The following is a 12933-nucleotide window of genomic DNA, read 5'->3' as shown; positions in this document are numbered from 1 at the left end:
CTTATATGTTGTCTATGTTTAAATAATTTTATTATATTTCATGGAAATAATATTTACCTTTCGGTTATTAAAAGAAAATATATTTGTATTCAAAATACTTGCGCATCGTTTTTACGAGCATAACTTGTGTATCTAACCTCAAAGCAAGGAATATAAAGAGTGGCAATTCAATGCTATAACAAAAACTCTTATTTTCTTTGGAGATCCGGGAAATGTGCGTTATTTATAAGCAACTTAACATAGTAAATCGTTAACTTTTCAGATCTATGTTGGCAAAATTGATTTTTTTAGTGGTCATTCCTTACTGGGAATATTCACCATATAACGTTTAAGATTATTTATTTTGAATTACGAAACAACCAAAACATTATGTAAAAATGCTTCATCTTATGTTAAAAGAAAATATAAACTGCATAGCCACAAAGTATGACATCATACCATTAGTTTCAGTTACTAATAACATTACGTGCACGCGTTTGAACATTCATCGCAGCCATAGTTGTTCATAGGCGTGCGCAGGACTTCAGTAGTGGTGGTGCCAGATTACACAACAGCCCTGTCATTCACGGACCCCGAGCCTAAAGCGGGAGGTCTGGGGGTTCTCCCCCGGAAAAAGTTGGATTTAAAAGCGCAAAATGGTGCTATTTAAGGTGTTTCCGAACAAAAACATTAAATACACCGATGTAAAAATTTTAACATTTTTTATGACAAATTATGGCTTTGAACATTTTAATCACCAAGAAAACTACTAAACTATTCACAGTTTTAAGCTTTGTTGAGCCATAAAGTAAATTGCACAAATTGTTTGCACGGAATTCATGCTGGTGGCTTTGAAAAACCGTACATGTTTTCTGAAGACGCCAAATAAATTCTAGAAAAAACATTCTCAAATGTTAAGTTTTAAAATCAACAAATCAAGGGAGTATTTGTAACATACCTTAAATATGTAAAATATTAAAATAATAAAAATACACAAATAAGAGTGGGCAAAAGTTTTTACTTTTGGAATACAACAAAAATGTTTTGTCGGCGACTGAATTTAAGTCATCGAGTAAGCCTATCCTTTTAACTAACTAAACTCTCTCTCTTTTTTTTAAATAAACCCTGGCGGACGGCGGCTATTATTCCGTGCACCTGCCGAGTGGAGTGAACAGTGGACACCGAGCGCGCATTCTATGTCATTCGAGGAGAACTAGGAGAAGTATTTACATTTCAGAAGTTTCGTAGCTGCGGCCCGCGTGTACAATACAAGTAATTGCAACTGGCTTTTTTCCGTGTGTATAGTTGGTTCAATTGATAATTGATATACTGATAGTGTTATGAGCACATATCTGTAACTCGACACGATTGGAAAACATATTTTTTGGAAATAATACGGATTTTTGTAAGTATGTATTATTTCTGCTTGTAAAAAATAAAATAACGTTAACCCTAATGGTGGTGCCAAGGCACCTGTGGCACCTACCGTGCGCACGCCTATATGTTTCATAGCTACCAAAATCATTCAACGTTGTCAAGAATTATTCCAAATTATGTTTTGCCATTTTACTCAATGCGCCACTCCGTTAACACAACATTTTATAAATTCTGAACTACGAATATGTCAGTAATTTTTTTTTTACGTTATTACGTTTAAGAAATTTCTGTAGTTTTCTTATAATTAAAACTTAAATTTTGATGTTGGCATCTTTTAACCGCACTTTTTTTTTCGGTGACCGTACTCCTCCAATTCAGTTGCGCCCGCCCGTATCTAAGCGCTCGGATTTCAACAAAAGGGCACCGCCTCTCGATAGAGTGAGACAGAATTACGCGCATGACCTTGAAAAAAGCGACGCTACAGCGCTCTGGCGTGGAAGCTGGTAACTAAGAGTACCCTCTTGTGGAAAGAAGAGCTGTCTAGCGGCGGAGCTAACAACTACCACAGTTTTGGATCCGAAAATTGGAATAATAAATCCTATCCCCTCGCGACTTCTATAAGTTATATATATTCAATGCTGATACCATCCAATTTCCACATTCTTTCCTCTTCTTTCATTACGTGCCGAATACAGTCGTTCCACCTCGCTTAGCTTGAATGTTCTGTTATTACGTGCCACGTAACCTTTAATCTGACTCCACACGAGTTCGATTGGATTCAAGTTGCAATGATACGGCGGTAGCCTAAGTACAGTGTTCCCCGCTTTCTCGGCGATGTTGTTAATCACATATGCAGTAAAAGATGAACATACTGTATGAACTAAATTCAGCAACTTCACTTTAACAGACGTTCCACTGAAGGATATATTTTTTGACTGTAACCACTCGATAATATTTTGTTTTCTCCACGAATGATTTGACACACGATCACACTTTACACTGTGATAGGACGCATTGTCCATAACAACAACACTGTTCTATTCAAACCAATCCGGGAAAACGTCACCATTCATCTCTCCATTATAATCGCCGGATTTCTTTGACTGAAAAATTAACTCACCGTTTTCCACAAAACCACTGTCGCTACCAATATGAAGCAATATAAGGCGCTGCCCCTTACCCGTTGGATTTTTTAGTCCTGTAGACAGTCCTGGAGAAAAGCTTCTCTCTTCTTCTTAACTGTGGAATATTTCCAAGACTTGTTTGTAGCATGGCCTTCATTCACCCACGTTTCATCTAAATAGTATATTTTGCGTCATTGTTGTCGGTAACCACGGATTTTGCTTCAATAATTTCTTCGCCATAGTGAAATGTCGTCTCTTATCAATTATGACATTTGTTTTGCTTCTCTTTACGTACTGAAAACCGATAAGTTTTAACAGTTTATAAAATGTTGTCCGTCTGAAATTAGGAAGTTCAGGGTCATCGTTAACACACCGTAGCACTTTGTTCAGCGTAAGTGGTTCATTTGCGAAGAAAAAACTATGCACTTTACGCCTAATAGCCGTCTTCACAAAATCATCACAAGTTTTGATAACAGGATACTCACGTTTCCTTTTCTTCCCGGGAGTTGTTACTGTCCCAGCGCTCTGTAATTCTTTCCTTGCACGAAGCACACAGCTCTTCTAAACACCCGTAAATTCCGCATTTAAACTCGCGATATCGTTCACACGACAATCCGGATATTTGTCTGAAAATGTTTTAAAAACATTCAACACAATAGTTTTCTGTGCACTTTTCAAAGACTTTCCCGTTCTGTGCTTTACAAAACTCGGTCCGGCTTCAGCCATAACAAACCGTGCGCGCGCGAATCCGAAATACAACTGTTGCGCCGGGCATCAAATGTACACTGTACACACGGCGTCTGCTAACATAATTGTAAGTAAATACTTGCTGGCACATTAAACTGTATTAGATATTAATGGTGAAACGCTATAATGCTATAACAACAACTGTTATAAAAAAGGCAGTGTAAAAATACTTACAAATGGTACGTAAACAAGGGACTATTTCTTGCGCACGAATAATGTGCGCGGCGGCCGGCAGCCAATGAAAATGTTTGTTTACAAGAGGCTTTGTTTATTCCAAAACTCAGGTAAGAACGAACGGAGAATATCAACCGTAAAACGTGTTCGTAGTCAACCGGATGGCAAATGCCGGGACGTCTCCTTACTAACAGACTGCTTCTCCAGATCCCCTGTCTTGTTTGGTGGTGCGATAACGTCTTCAAACACAGTCAACGAGACGCAAAGCCTATCTCGAATAAAATAACTTATTACATCTACTACGTTAACGAGCGACTGTCTCAACCTTAGATTGCAGTACAGAGTAAACGACCACCACTGTTACCAGATGGTAACATTAAAAATGTTTTTTTTTTTAACATCTCCAATTTTAATTAAAATAAAATATTTTTAAAACTGTTTTATTTCATAATTTTTTAAGACTATGGATTGACAGCATTCTTACAGTTGTAATCATTCTGACAAAAATATAATTCCAATTATTATTTCACAGGAGAAACTATTTGTATAATAAGGCACACCACAGAATTATGTACTATGCTCAACAGAGCAACAATTTTTTATACAAAACAAAATTCGAGAAAAAAGAAACAATCGAACTAAGATGGCGTCTTTCAATTACGACTACTTAAAAGAAGAAAACAATAACATTTTCAGACGATGCTCTCGATGAAATACGACAGGAAAATGTTAATTTCCGAAATGCTCACTCCAAATTCTACTTCGCAAAATACAACGTTTCAGCTACATTTGAACGATTAGTTACTGCATCACAAGGCAGTGTTCTACACGGGTCCTGCTCTGTGAGCGTGCGCGAGGGGAAGCCTTCATTTCTCAGACGAGAGAGCCACACCCGAAGTTCCCCGAAGTTCATGCTCGCTTTTTTGTTTACATGATTTCACAGTATCTTTAATGTAGCTATCCTAACCAAATCCACCGTCCACAATGTTTTAAAGTATTTATAATGTAGCTAACCTAACCTAATTGACCATTAGTAGAGACCTGAAAAATTTGCGGGTTCATTTCGCGATAGGCTAGAATCCAAATACATTTGCCTTTTATGCTGCTTCAGTGATTGGGACACAGTTTATCTGAAGGGGACTGGACCAATGAAAAACGTCCGACAAAAGAAGTATCGAATCACAAGCTTCCCAGTTAACACGTGTCACGAGTCAGCAGCCAATCAGCCGGTGTAATCTGCACAAGTACACAGAGGATCATGGAGTCCATCCTAGAGGTAATTGAAAACGCGAATTTTTCCGGTCCCTAACGATTAGTTATCATGAGTTACAATGAACAAAAAAAAAAACGGAGATGCACGATCGGGCGTTTGGGCTCTCTCGTGTGTGAAAAGAAGACGAGGCGCGGACGTATGTACCTGGTGCAGCGCAGCGCCTGCCACGGGGCGCGGCCCAGCAAGCCCCTCGCGGCTACGGCGGCATCCCTCCACATGCCGGCATGGCAGACTGCGCGCGGCGGCCGCCCCGGGCCTTATCGCCGCGCGCCGCAGATAAACTCCCGGCTGACCTTCGCGCGCTCCGTGAACCTCTGTCGTCCCTGCTCGGCCCGTTATACTCGTCCGTCCACCGTTCTGTCTGTACATCCACTATGGACATTAATGGCAGAAAAGGGGGGGGGGGGGGGGGGGTGAATTACTAGAACGTAAATCAACGAACTGGTCACACCAATTTTCAATTTGCGATTCCACCAGGAATTCGATCGTCAGAAATTTATGAAACTGACCCGAGGATAACTTATCAGTAAAGAATATAAAATTTTCTTGCTGGATTAAAATTATGTATGGAAGAGTTAATTTTTTCAAATAATTGTCTAGGACCGCCAATGCCTAAATAAGACACTGCCTTCACACTAAAATCTCACTTTTTCCCCCCCTCATAACTACACAGGGCAGATGTTCTCCCTATTCCTACCTCCCCCCCCCCCCCCTTCTGTGATTATACTAATTGCCATTTTTTAGCACTTTAAGACACCTTAAGATATTTTTCCTCGGTTTAATACTGAAATAGCGGGGGAAGGGGGGAGAAGCAAGTTCCCAAAGAGTGTAAAAGCAAGTGCTTGGCTACTCCGAGAGCCGCCACTGCCGCCTGCCGCCTGCCGCCTGCCGGGACACGTGACGAGCACGCAGACGAGCAGTGGCGGCGAAGGACGTGCCACTCTGGGTGCCGATGAGCGCGCCCCACGCATCTGACGCGTGACTTCCAGTCCACGCCTGCGACTGCCATGGCCTGCCCGAGAATAGTGTCCGGCATGCTGACTAGAAGGAGCTACTCTCTCCGAATGTACACTACTCTTCCGACTCTTCAGGTCATTCTAATTACTTTCAATTAATACTTTTGTTTGTAAGTTATTATTATTTTTATTAAAGATTGATATTTGAAAATATGTAATGACACTACAAATGTCGTTTTCGATCACAGAAAAAGCGCCATTCAACCAAATCATTTAACAGGAGGAGATAAATTACGCCAGCCAATTACAATCAACTTACCGCGATACGGCAACAGTGTAGTTAAAACTGAAGATGGGTCTCTGTCTCCAAGGCTCAGGGCGGAAATCGAGCGAGGTTGGTGTTAAGAGGCAGAGTTATCGCAGGTTAGAGCCGGCTCCAAGGTCAAACCAGTTAATGAACTAGAATTCGCGACCCGCGAGAGTAGCTCTCGCCCCACTTCCGGGACCGCGAACTCCGCGAGCAAAAAAAAAAAATGTTGGAAACCCTGGGAATAATAACGTAGCATGCAACAAAGGCGGTTCCAGCGTCGTATTATTATTTTTTGTGTTGGTCAAAAAAGGTGGGGAGGGGGGGGGGGGGGGGAGCGAGTGGCCTGAGGATTTTCAGTGGCATTAAATACCTACTTAAAAAAATGGGAATAAGAAATTTTGAAAAAAAAAAAGTCCTGAAAATTCACCAGAGTTAAGGAGTAGATTATTTGTTATTATTGTTACATGCTGCGTCAACCCTAACCGTAGAACCGCAATGGAATGCCAAGATATTGTAACAAACCGGGTGTCGCCAGGCAACTCTTTACAATACGGCAGTCATTGTAAAAAAAAAAACACATACAAGTGATCAAACAAAATCATGTCTTATTGAGAATTACTATCTAAAGTTTAAGAGTGCTTCATTAAATCGTTGGACTAGCTAGTTAATAAACACTGGAATATTACGTTAAAAAAAAAATTGCGTAGCTGCCACGTGCGTTAGAGGTGAAACTTCGGAAAAATATTTTACTATTTTGTTACAGTTAGTTGTCGATTCAATGCGAGTTTTTATATTATTACTGGCGAAAATCGTAAAATTCTTTTGTAACTTTTTATTTTTTATTTTCATAGTATGTTTCTCGTCTGCGCGAATTTGCTGTCATCTATGAACGGCCGCGAGTCTGCCACGGCGAGCGAAATGTGTTCACGAGTGCATTTTACTAAGTAAAATATTATTGTTTTATTTTTAAATTCCTCCTCGAAAATGTGGTGTGGCCAAGTGCGAGTATTTTTTTTTCCATCTCGTAGTTGAAATACAAGAGATAAAATCGATTAGGTACTTAAATCATTTTTTATATCAATTTATCTTTTTCCCCTGTTCTAGTACTCTTGAAGAGTATTGTTATCAGTAAGAATAAGTGAAAAATACTACCGTCTCTGGCAATCGATCATTTATATTTTTTTATTAATTTATATTAGTTGTGCTCCTGCATTGCTAAATGTGAAATGCCATGGCCAGATTGTACTTTAATATAAACAGTGTAACGGAAACCGATAATATCAATGCAAAACAAATGTAAAACTTAACAAACTTTTAACAAATTATACCGAGTCTGCGAGAAATTTTTATTATAGTCTTCCTTAGGGTTCTTGAGGCCGGGAAAAAACCAGGAAAAATTGGGGAAAAAAAACACCGAAAACTTGGTTTTTCCCATCAGTACACAAATTGTATGGAAAAATTGGAAAAATAAAAATTTACATAAATAAATAGACATAAAAACCCTTTACTTTCACATTGATGAAAATGATTTATAGAAACATGATTACATAGTGCTCAGCATTGTTTCTTAATCTATACTAATATTATAAAGCTGAAGAGTTTGTTTGTTTGTTTGAACGCGCTAATCTCAGGAACCACTGATCCGATTTGTAAAATTCTTTCAGTGTTGGATAGTACATTTATCGAGGAAGGCTATAGGGTATATTATATCATCAATAACATTAGGGATCCTTACTAAAAGTCCAATTTAGAATCAAATGCGTTGGAAGGGGTTAGATACAACATGCAGTACACGTACGAAGTGTGTGCTGACAATGCCGCAGGCGCTAGAAGTTTATTTCCTATTGCCTATTAACATTGTTGCCACGCACTAGATGCCTTATCATTCTTAATTTTCCCATACAAGTAAAAAAAACACCCGTGTGATATTAACAACGAAGCAATCAGTACCCTCATAAGAGTTCAATTAGTATTTAAATACTTTTTATCACTTTAAATCGCAAACCTAAACTATTGTTTTTTTTCCTCTGTGTTCAATTTGTTTTTTTATTGCCCTTTTTTTTTCAAGTATATATATTTTACAGATTTGAAACTTCACAGTAATGTTCCTTATGTTACGCAGGATGACATTTCCCGAAAATTAGATCCCATGGGTGGTTAAAACCAGGCAACAGTGGGTACTTTGTCTGCATGAGAACAGGATTTTGCATTGTTCATGCCTTCTGCGTCTCCATGGCAACAGGCATCGCGCGGCAGTGACGCGGCGCAAGAGATCTGCCTGTAGAGTGCCGTAGCGAAGTACGGGTACATCAGTTGTACGTTGCGTGCACGAGTCGGGAAACCATTGGTGCTATTCATTTTCTCTCCGGTACATTATACAGCATTGTAATAAATTTTCACTGAATTTTATTTTTATTTACCATTACTGTAAATGGGAGATGTGTTTTAATTTTTTTCCATTATTATAGCCGTGCGAAGCCGGGTCGGGGAGCTAGTATATTATATAAGTACACTTTTAAAAAGACTGAATATATAAATGAACATGTACATACAATTTCTGTAGTAGGCACTCAGGACAGTAGGTAGGTTAGGCCCTAGGCATTATATCACCTGTGGCTGTATCTCTAGATCCAATTCTGATGACTCTGAGTCTGACTGAAATGTTTGATTCCTCCTCCTGACTTTGTCTATCTGCAACATGTTCTGGTTTACAGGCACATGATGAATGACAATGCACATTAGGACAAGACCTCCGTCTAGGAGTATTTTCTTTAAATTGTAATTTACTTCTGATAGACACTATCTTCTGTACCTTATCTGCAGTCAGGCGATTTCTAGTTTTAAAATGTATTGCAGCAAACTGAAACGAATTTCGTTCACAGGCAGCAGATGAAGGTGGTAATGACAATTATCGTGCTGCCATGTTAGATAAAGGTTGTGTAGTGCACAAACCCTGCCATCATATGACTGGTGTAACATGTTTTGCTGTGCTCCATATAGCATCTCTTGACCAAAATCCTGTTGATGTCCTGAATTCAGCAAGATTTGATAATAAAGAAGTTACATCTAGTCCAAGATTCGGTGTTAGTTTGGTGATGAAATCTATGGCAGACAGCACTTCAACATCATCTATCTTGGATTGAGCAAGTTTGCAGCACAGTGTATAGGCTTCAAAATGAAGTCTTTGCATTTTTGCAGTACTTTCACAACTTTGGCTTCTTCGCTTTTCGTCAAGGGTGATGCTGCAGATGAAGATATTACTTCTTTACATAACTCAGAGATGAAATGTGGAACATCAGACATAAGTGCACTGTCTGATTCAGACTTTGTTAGAGCTGTCACAATTGGTTTTAGGAAGGACAAACTTGTAATTTGTTTCCAAAATATATATTTATCAATTAAAAATATTAAAAATACAAATGTATACTGTAATATACTTACTTCTTTTAATTTACAAACAGAAAGTAAACAATCTTGCTGCTGTAGGCCCAACACAACAATGTCTCATCTCTCACAAGTGATTGTCTTATAAGTTATAAAGAAGTTTGACCAACTGCCAACAAACAAAACTCAAAACTACTAAATTTCCTTCAATAAAAACATAATAGCCTACTTAAATATTTATAACGATAAAAGTAGATTCAGTAATTAATAATATTTAATAAGTTAAATTTGAATTTATATATTTTTTCCAATTTTTCGGAAAAATTGGTTTTTTTCTTGGTTTTTTTCCTGGATTCAATTTTCCCGGAAATTTTAGAACCCTAGTCTTCCTTGAAAATCATGTAGAGTGTTTCATGAAATATGTTTCAAATTTTACAGTTCTCAAAATCAGTACCCATTGTTAACGTATCCTTTTGCCCACTGCTATACTATCATTTGGGTTTGTAAGCAAATTGATATGGTTGTCAGTGTTTGCAAACAAACACCATGCTTTGCTTTGATTTTAAAGTGACAGTTGGTAAAAGGGTGCCAAATTTGAGACAAGTGTCATGACACCTGCCTTTGTCCTCCGCTTTACCTTTGAATATATATACTGTATAGAAGTCGCCAGCCCAGGTTAAAATTTCTAATACGGTTTTGAGGTAGTTGGTTAATTCACCGCCGCAATCGCCACCATCTCTAGGGCATCGACTTGTGGTGGTCCCTAGCGGACAAGTGCCGAACTCTTAAAACACCCCTTCCCCCTCCCGTTGAACGACGTTGAGCTGCAGTGAATGATGGATGAGGGGTGCGGGGAATGACAGCGGGCGACAGCGCTGCGCTCTAACGTGTAAATAACAACTAAGACGATACAGGGCGTTACGGCAGCGCACTGCAGCGGTGAAGTTCCCAAGCTGCTCATCATACGCTTCTGAAAAACGTAGGGTAAATCCTATCCACTCACGACTTCTATACAGTATATATATTCAAAGGCTTTACTAGGCGGTTGTCGCTTCTCTATGGCGGTGAGCGCACGCAGGAAAGCCTTCATTTCACAGACGAGAGAGCCACACCCGAAGTTACCCGAAGTTCATACTCGCTTTTTTTTCTTTCTATCTCATTGTATAAACCGGTGTGGCATTAAATTTTGCGGTCGATTAGAATAGGTTAGCTACATTATAAATACTTTAAAACATTGTGGATGGTTGGTTATATTAGGTAAGTATAGCTACATTAAAAATACTGTAAAATCATTTTATGGTTGCTTAGCAAATAACTTTTTAATATGTAGCAATCCAAGGCTAGGAAACCGTTTACATGATTTCACAGTATCTTTAATGTAGCTATCCTAACCAAATCCACCGTCCACAATGTTTAAAAGTATTTATAATGTAGCTAACCTAACCTTTTACAATGAACAAAAAAAAACCGAACATGCACGATCGAGCGTTTGGCTCTCTCGTCTGTGGAAGAAGGCTTCCCGCGCACGCACAGTACACTCCCGCTTGCTCGCTGAACGTGACAGGCTGCTTCTCACTTGCCACGTGCTCTGGTGACCGACGGCAGACAGCTTCATCGCAGCACAAGAAACGAGGGCACAAAGAACCACCACATGGATGTATTAAGTTTATGGAGTGGGTACATGTTCGAAAGTTGGATTAGCAACTGGACAGCAAATCAAATCGTAGCTGCGTAAAGGCTAATGTGCCAGAAGATTGTTTAATAGCTTGAAAGTAAGTCGCTAGGAAGAATCGTAAAAATGCAACGAGTACTGTCAAACTAACACAAGACGAAAGAACGGAACGATCTACATAGTGTTTTGTGAACACGTGGTTCGTGGGAAATTATATTTCGTTAACATTTTAATATTGATTTTAATATATATACACCTATTATTAATACGACTGTTGACTTTTCAGTTTTCGTAAACATAATTTATATAATTCTAATACTAACAAATACAAATAAAAACTGTCACTAAGAGCTCGGCTTGATTACGCAATAATCTGACTCTAAAAAGAATAACAGAGACCACAAAGAAGGCAGCCACCCTACAAAGCTGTCAAATACCGAGAGATGTGTGTTAAGTTCATTAAATGAACTCTATTACTAACTAGTAGGTGCGCGAAAAGTTGCTACAACACGGCGCGCGCAACAATGCCCAGGGTAACAAAACGGCCAGCGAACTTTCGTAACTTGCAAACAAATGTTAATAAACAACTTTCTCCGGTGTTAAAATCAGCTATATCTATAATATCATAGATAAACCCCCAACGATTCGCCCAGCATCTGGAGATGTAATCTGAACTTTGAAACTTATCTACGTTTGCATTTCAAATGTTCGAATCAGCACAAGTTACAAAAAAAAAATATTAATCTGGCACTCGTGAACTGCGGTTCAATAAACGCCCGTATACAATGTAAATGTCTTGAATTGTGTCCGACGGATACTGATCGTTGATTAGTCCTGGATGTTGTGTACAATGGTCTGAATCTCCCAGGTACGAATACACTGGTCAACTGGAACCTTTTTATCCCAAACGGTGTCCTCTGGTAGCATACTACACTCATCCTAATTGCAGTTTCCAGTTCACGTTTCAAAAATGTGCTTTTAAATTGAAAAATTCTTTTTGTTATCTTCGGCTTCTGAAATAATATATATATGCAAAAAAACAAAAACAAAAGGGTGTAAACACGAATGCATTTATTAGTATTCAATTTATTTTGCCTAACCTAATTACTAGATGAAAAAAGCTTTCACAAAAGCTTTCACCCGTAAAATGAACATTCGTAATTGTTGCGTAATCATTGAACTGCCATGAACACTATATATATATATATATATATATATATATATATATATATATATTAGCGCTCTATATTAACTGTGCCCAGGTGACTATTTTGTAAATCAGTCAGTATATTCTGACATCGTAATTGTAGACAGGGCAGTTTTCCGTGTGACAATGTGACGTAATTGATTAAGATTAGGATTAGGATAAGGACACGGACCGTTAAGAGGTTCGAACTGTTGTAGACGGACTTCAAAATTTTAATTGTTGAAGAAAGGTGAATATTTAACATTGAGTGGGTTTCGATACACACTCATACATAGACGGGAAACTACCGTCGTCCTCGGCCGGGCAGGACTCACCACATGGAGATGAGCTCCTCCAGCGACCACTCGTCGACGGCGACGCCGCTGTCCGGGGAGCTGCTCGCCATGGTCGCCGTGGTCGCCGTGACACGATGGACGCTCACGCTCGCACCAAGCCAGGCCAGCCCGCGGACTGAGCTGCGCGCGACGCCCGGTCGACTTTCTCCGCGCGCCGTTACCCCCCTCCCCCTGCGGCGGGCCACCCCACCACTCCCCTTCATAATCCCCCCGCGCACCATACGAAAAACCATAGCCCCCGTCAGCCTTCAGCCGAGGCGATCCGGGTTCCATTCCAGGTAGAGTCACGACCGGGATTTTTTTTTTTTTTTAGCAGGAGTTTTGCTGCGAGACCCTCCCCTTCTCATCCCGTCATCGCAGGTGTGACGTGTAGACGGCCTCCAAGAGAGGCACTA

General features: G+C 39.5%; 1 protein-coding gene across 11 annotated transcripts in view; it reads right to left on the bottom strand.

Annotated features, from left to right (window-relative positions):
* The window catches only part of LOC134542726 (NAD kinase-like), a 238143-nt gene that overhangs the window by 138930 nt on the left and 86280 nt on the right, over nt 1-12933 (bottom strand). Inside the window, exon 1 of one of the 11 annotated variants that reach the window (XM_063387213.1) lies at nt 12518-12656. The exons of 8 other annotated variants lie outside the window; for them this stretch is intronic. In XM_063387213.1, the coding sequence (XP_063243283.1) occupies nt 12518-12588 (71 nt within the window). In that variant the 5' untranslated portion in view covers nt 12589-12656. Of the gene's footprint in view, nt 1-4818; nt 5009-12517; nt 12657-12933 lie in introns of those variants that run through there. 2 more of the 11 variants (XM_063387215.1, XM_063387212.1) reach the window with 2 other exon arrangements.

Source organism: Bacillus rossius, assembly GCF_032445375.1.
Source record: "Bacillus rossius redtenbacheri isolate Brsri chromosome 9 unlocalized genomic scaffold, Brsri_v3 Brsri_v3_scf9_1, whole genome shotgun sequence".
Lineage (NCBI taxonomy): Eukaryota > Metazoa > Arthropoda > Insecta > Phasmatodea > Bacillidae > Bacillus > Bacillus rossius.
The sequence above is the reverse complement of the archived record's forward strand: the minus strand, read 5'-3'. Positions and strand labels throughout refer to the sequence as shown.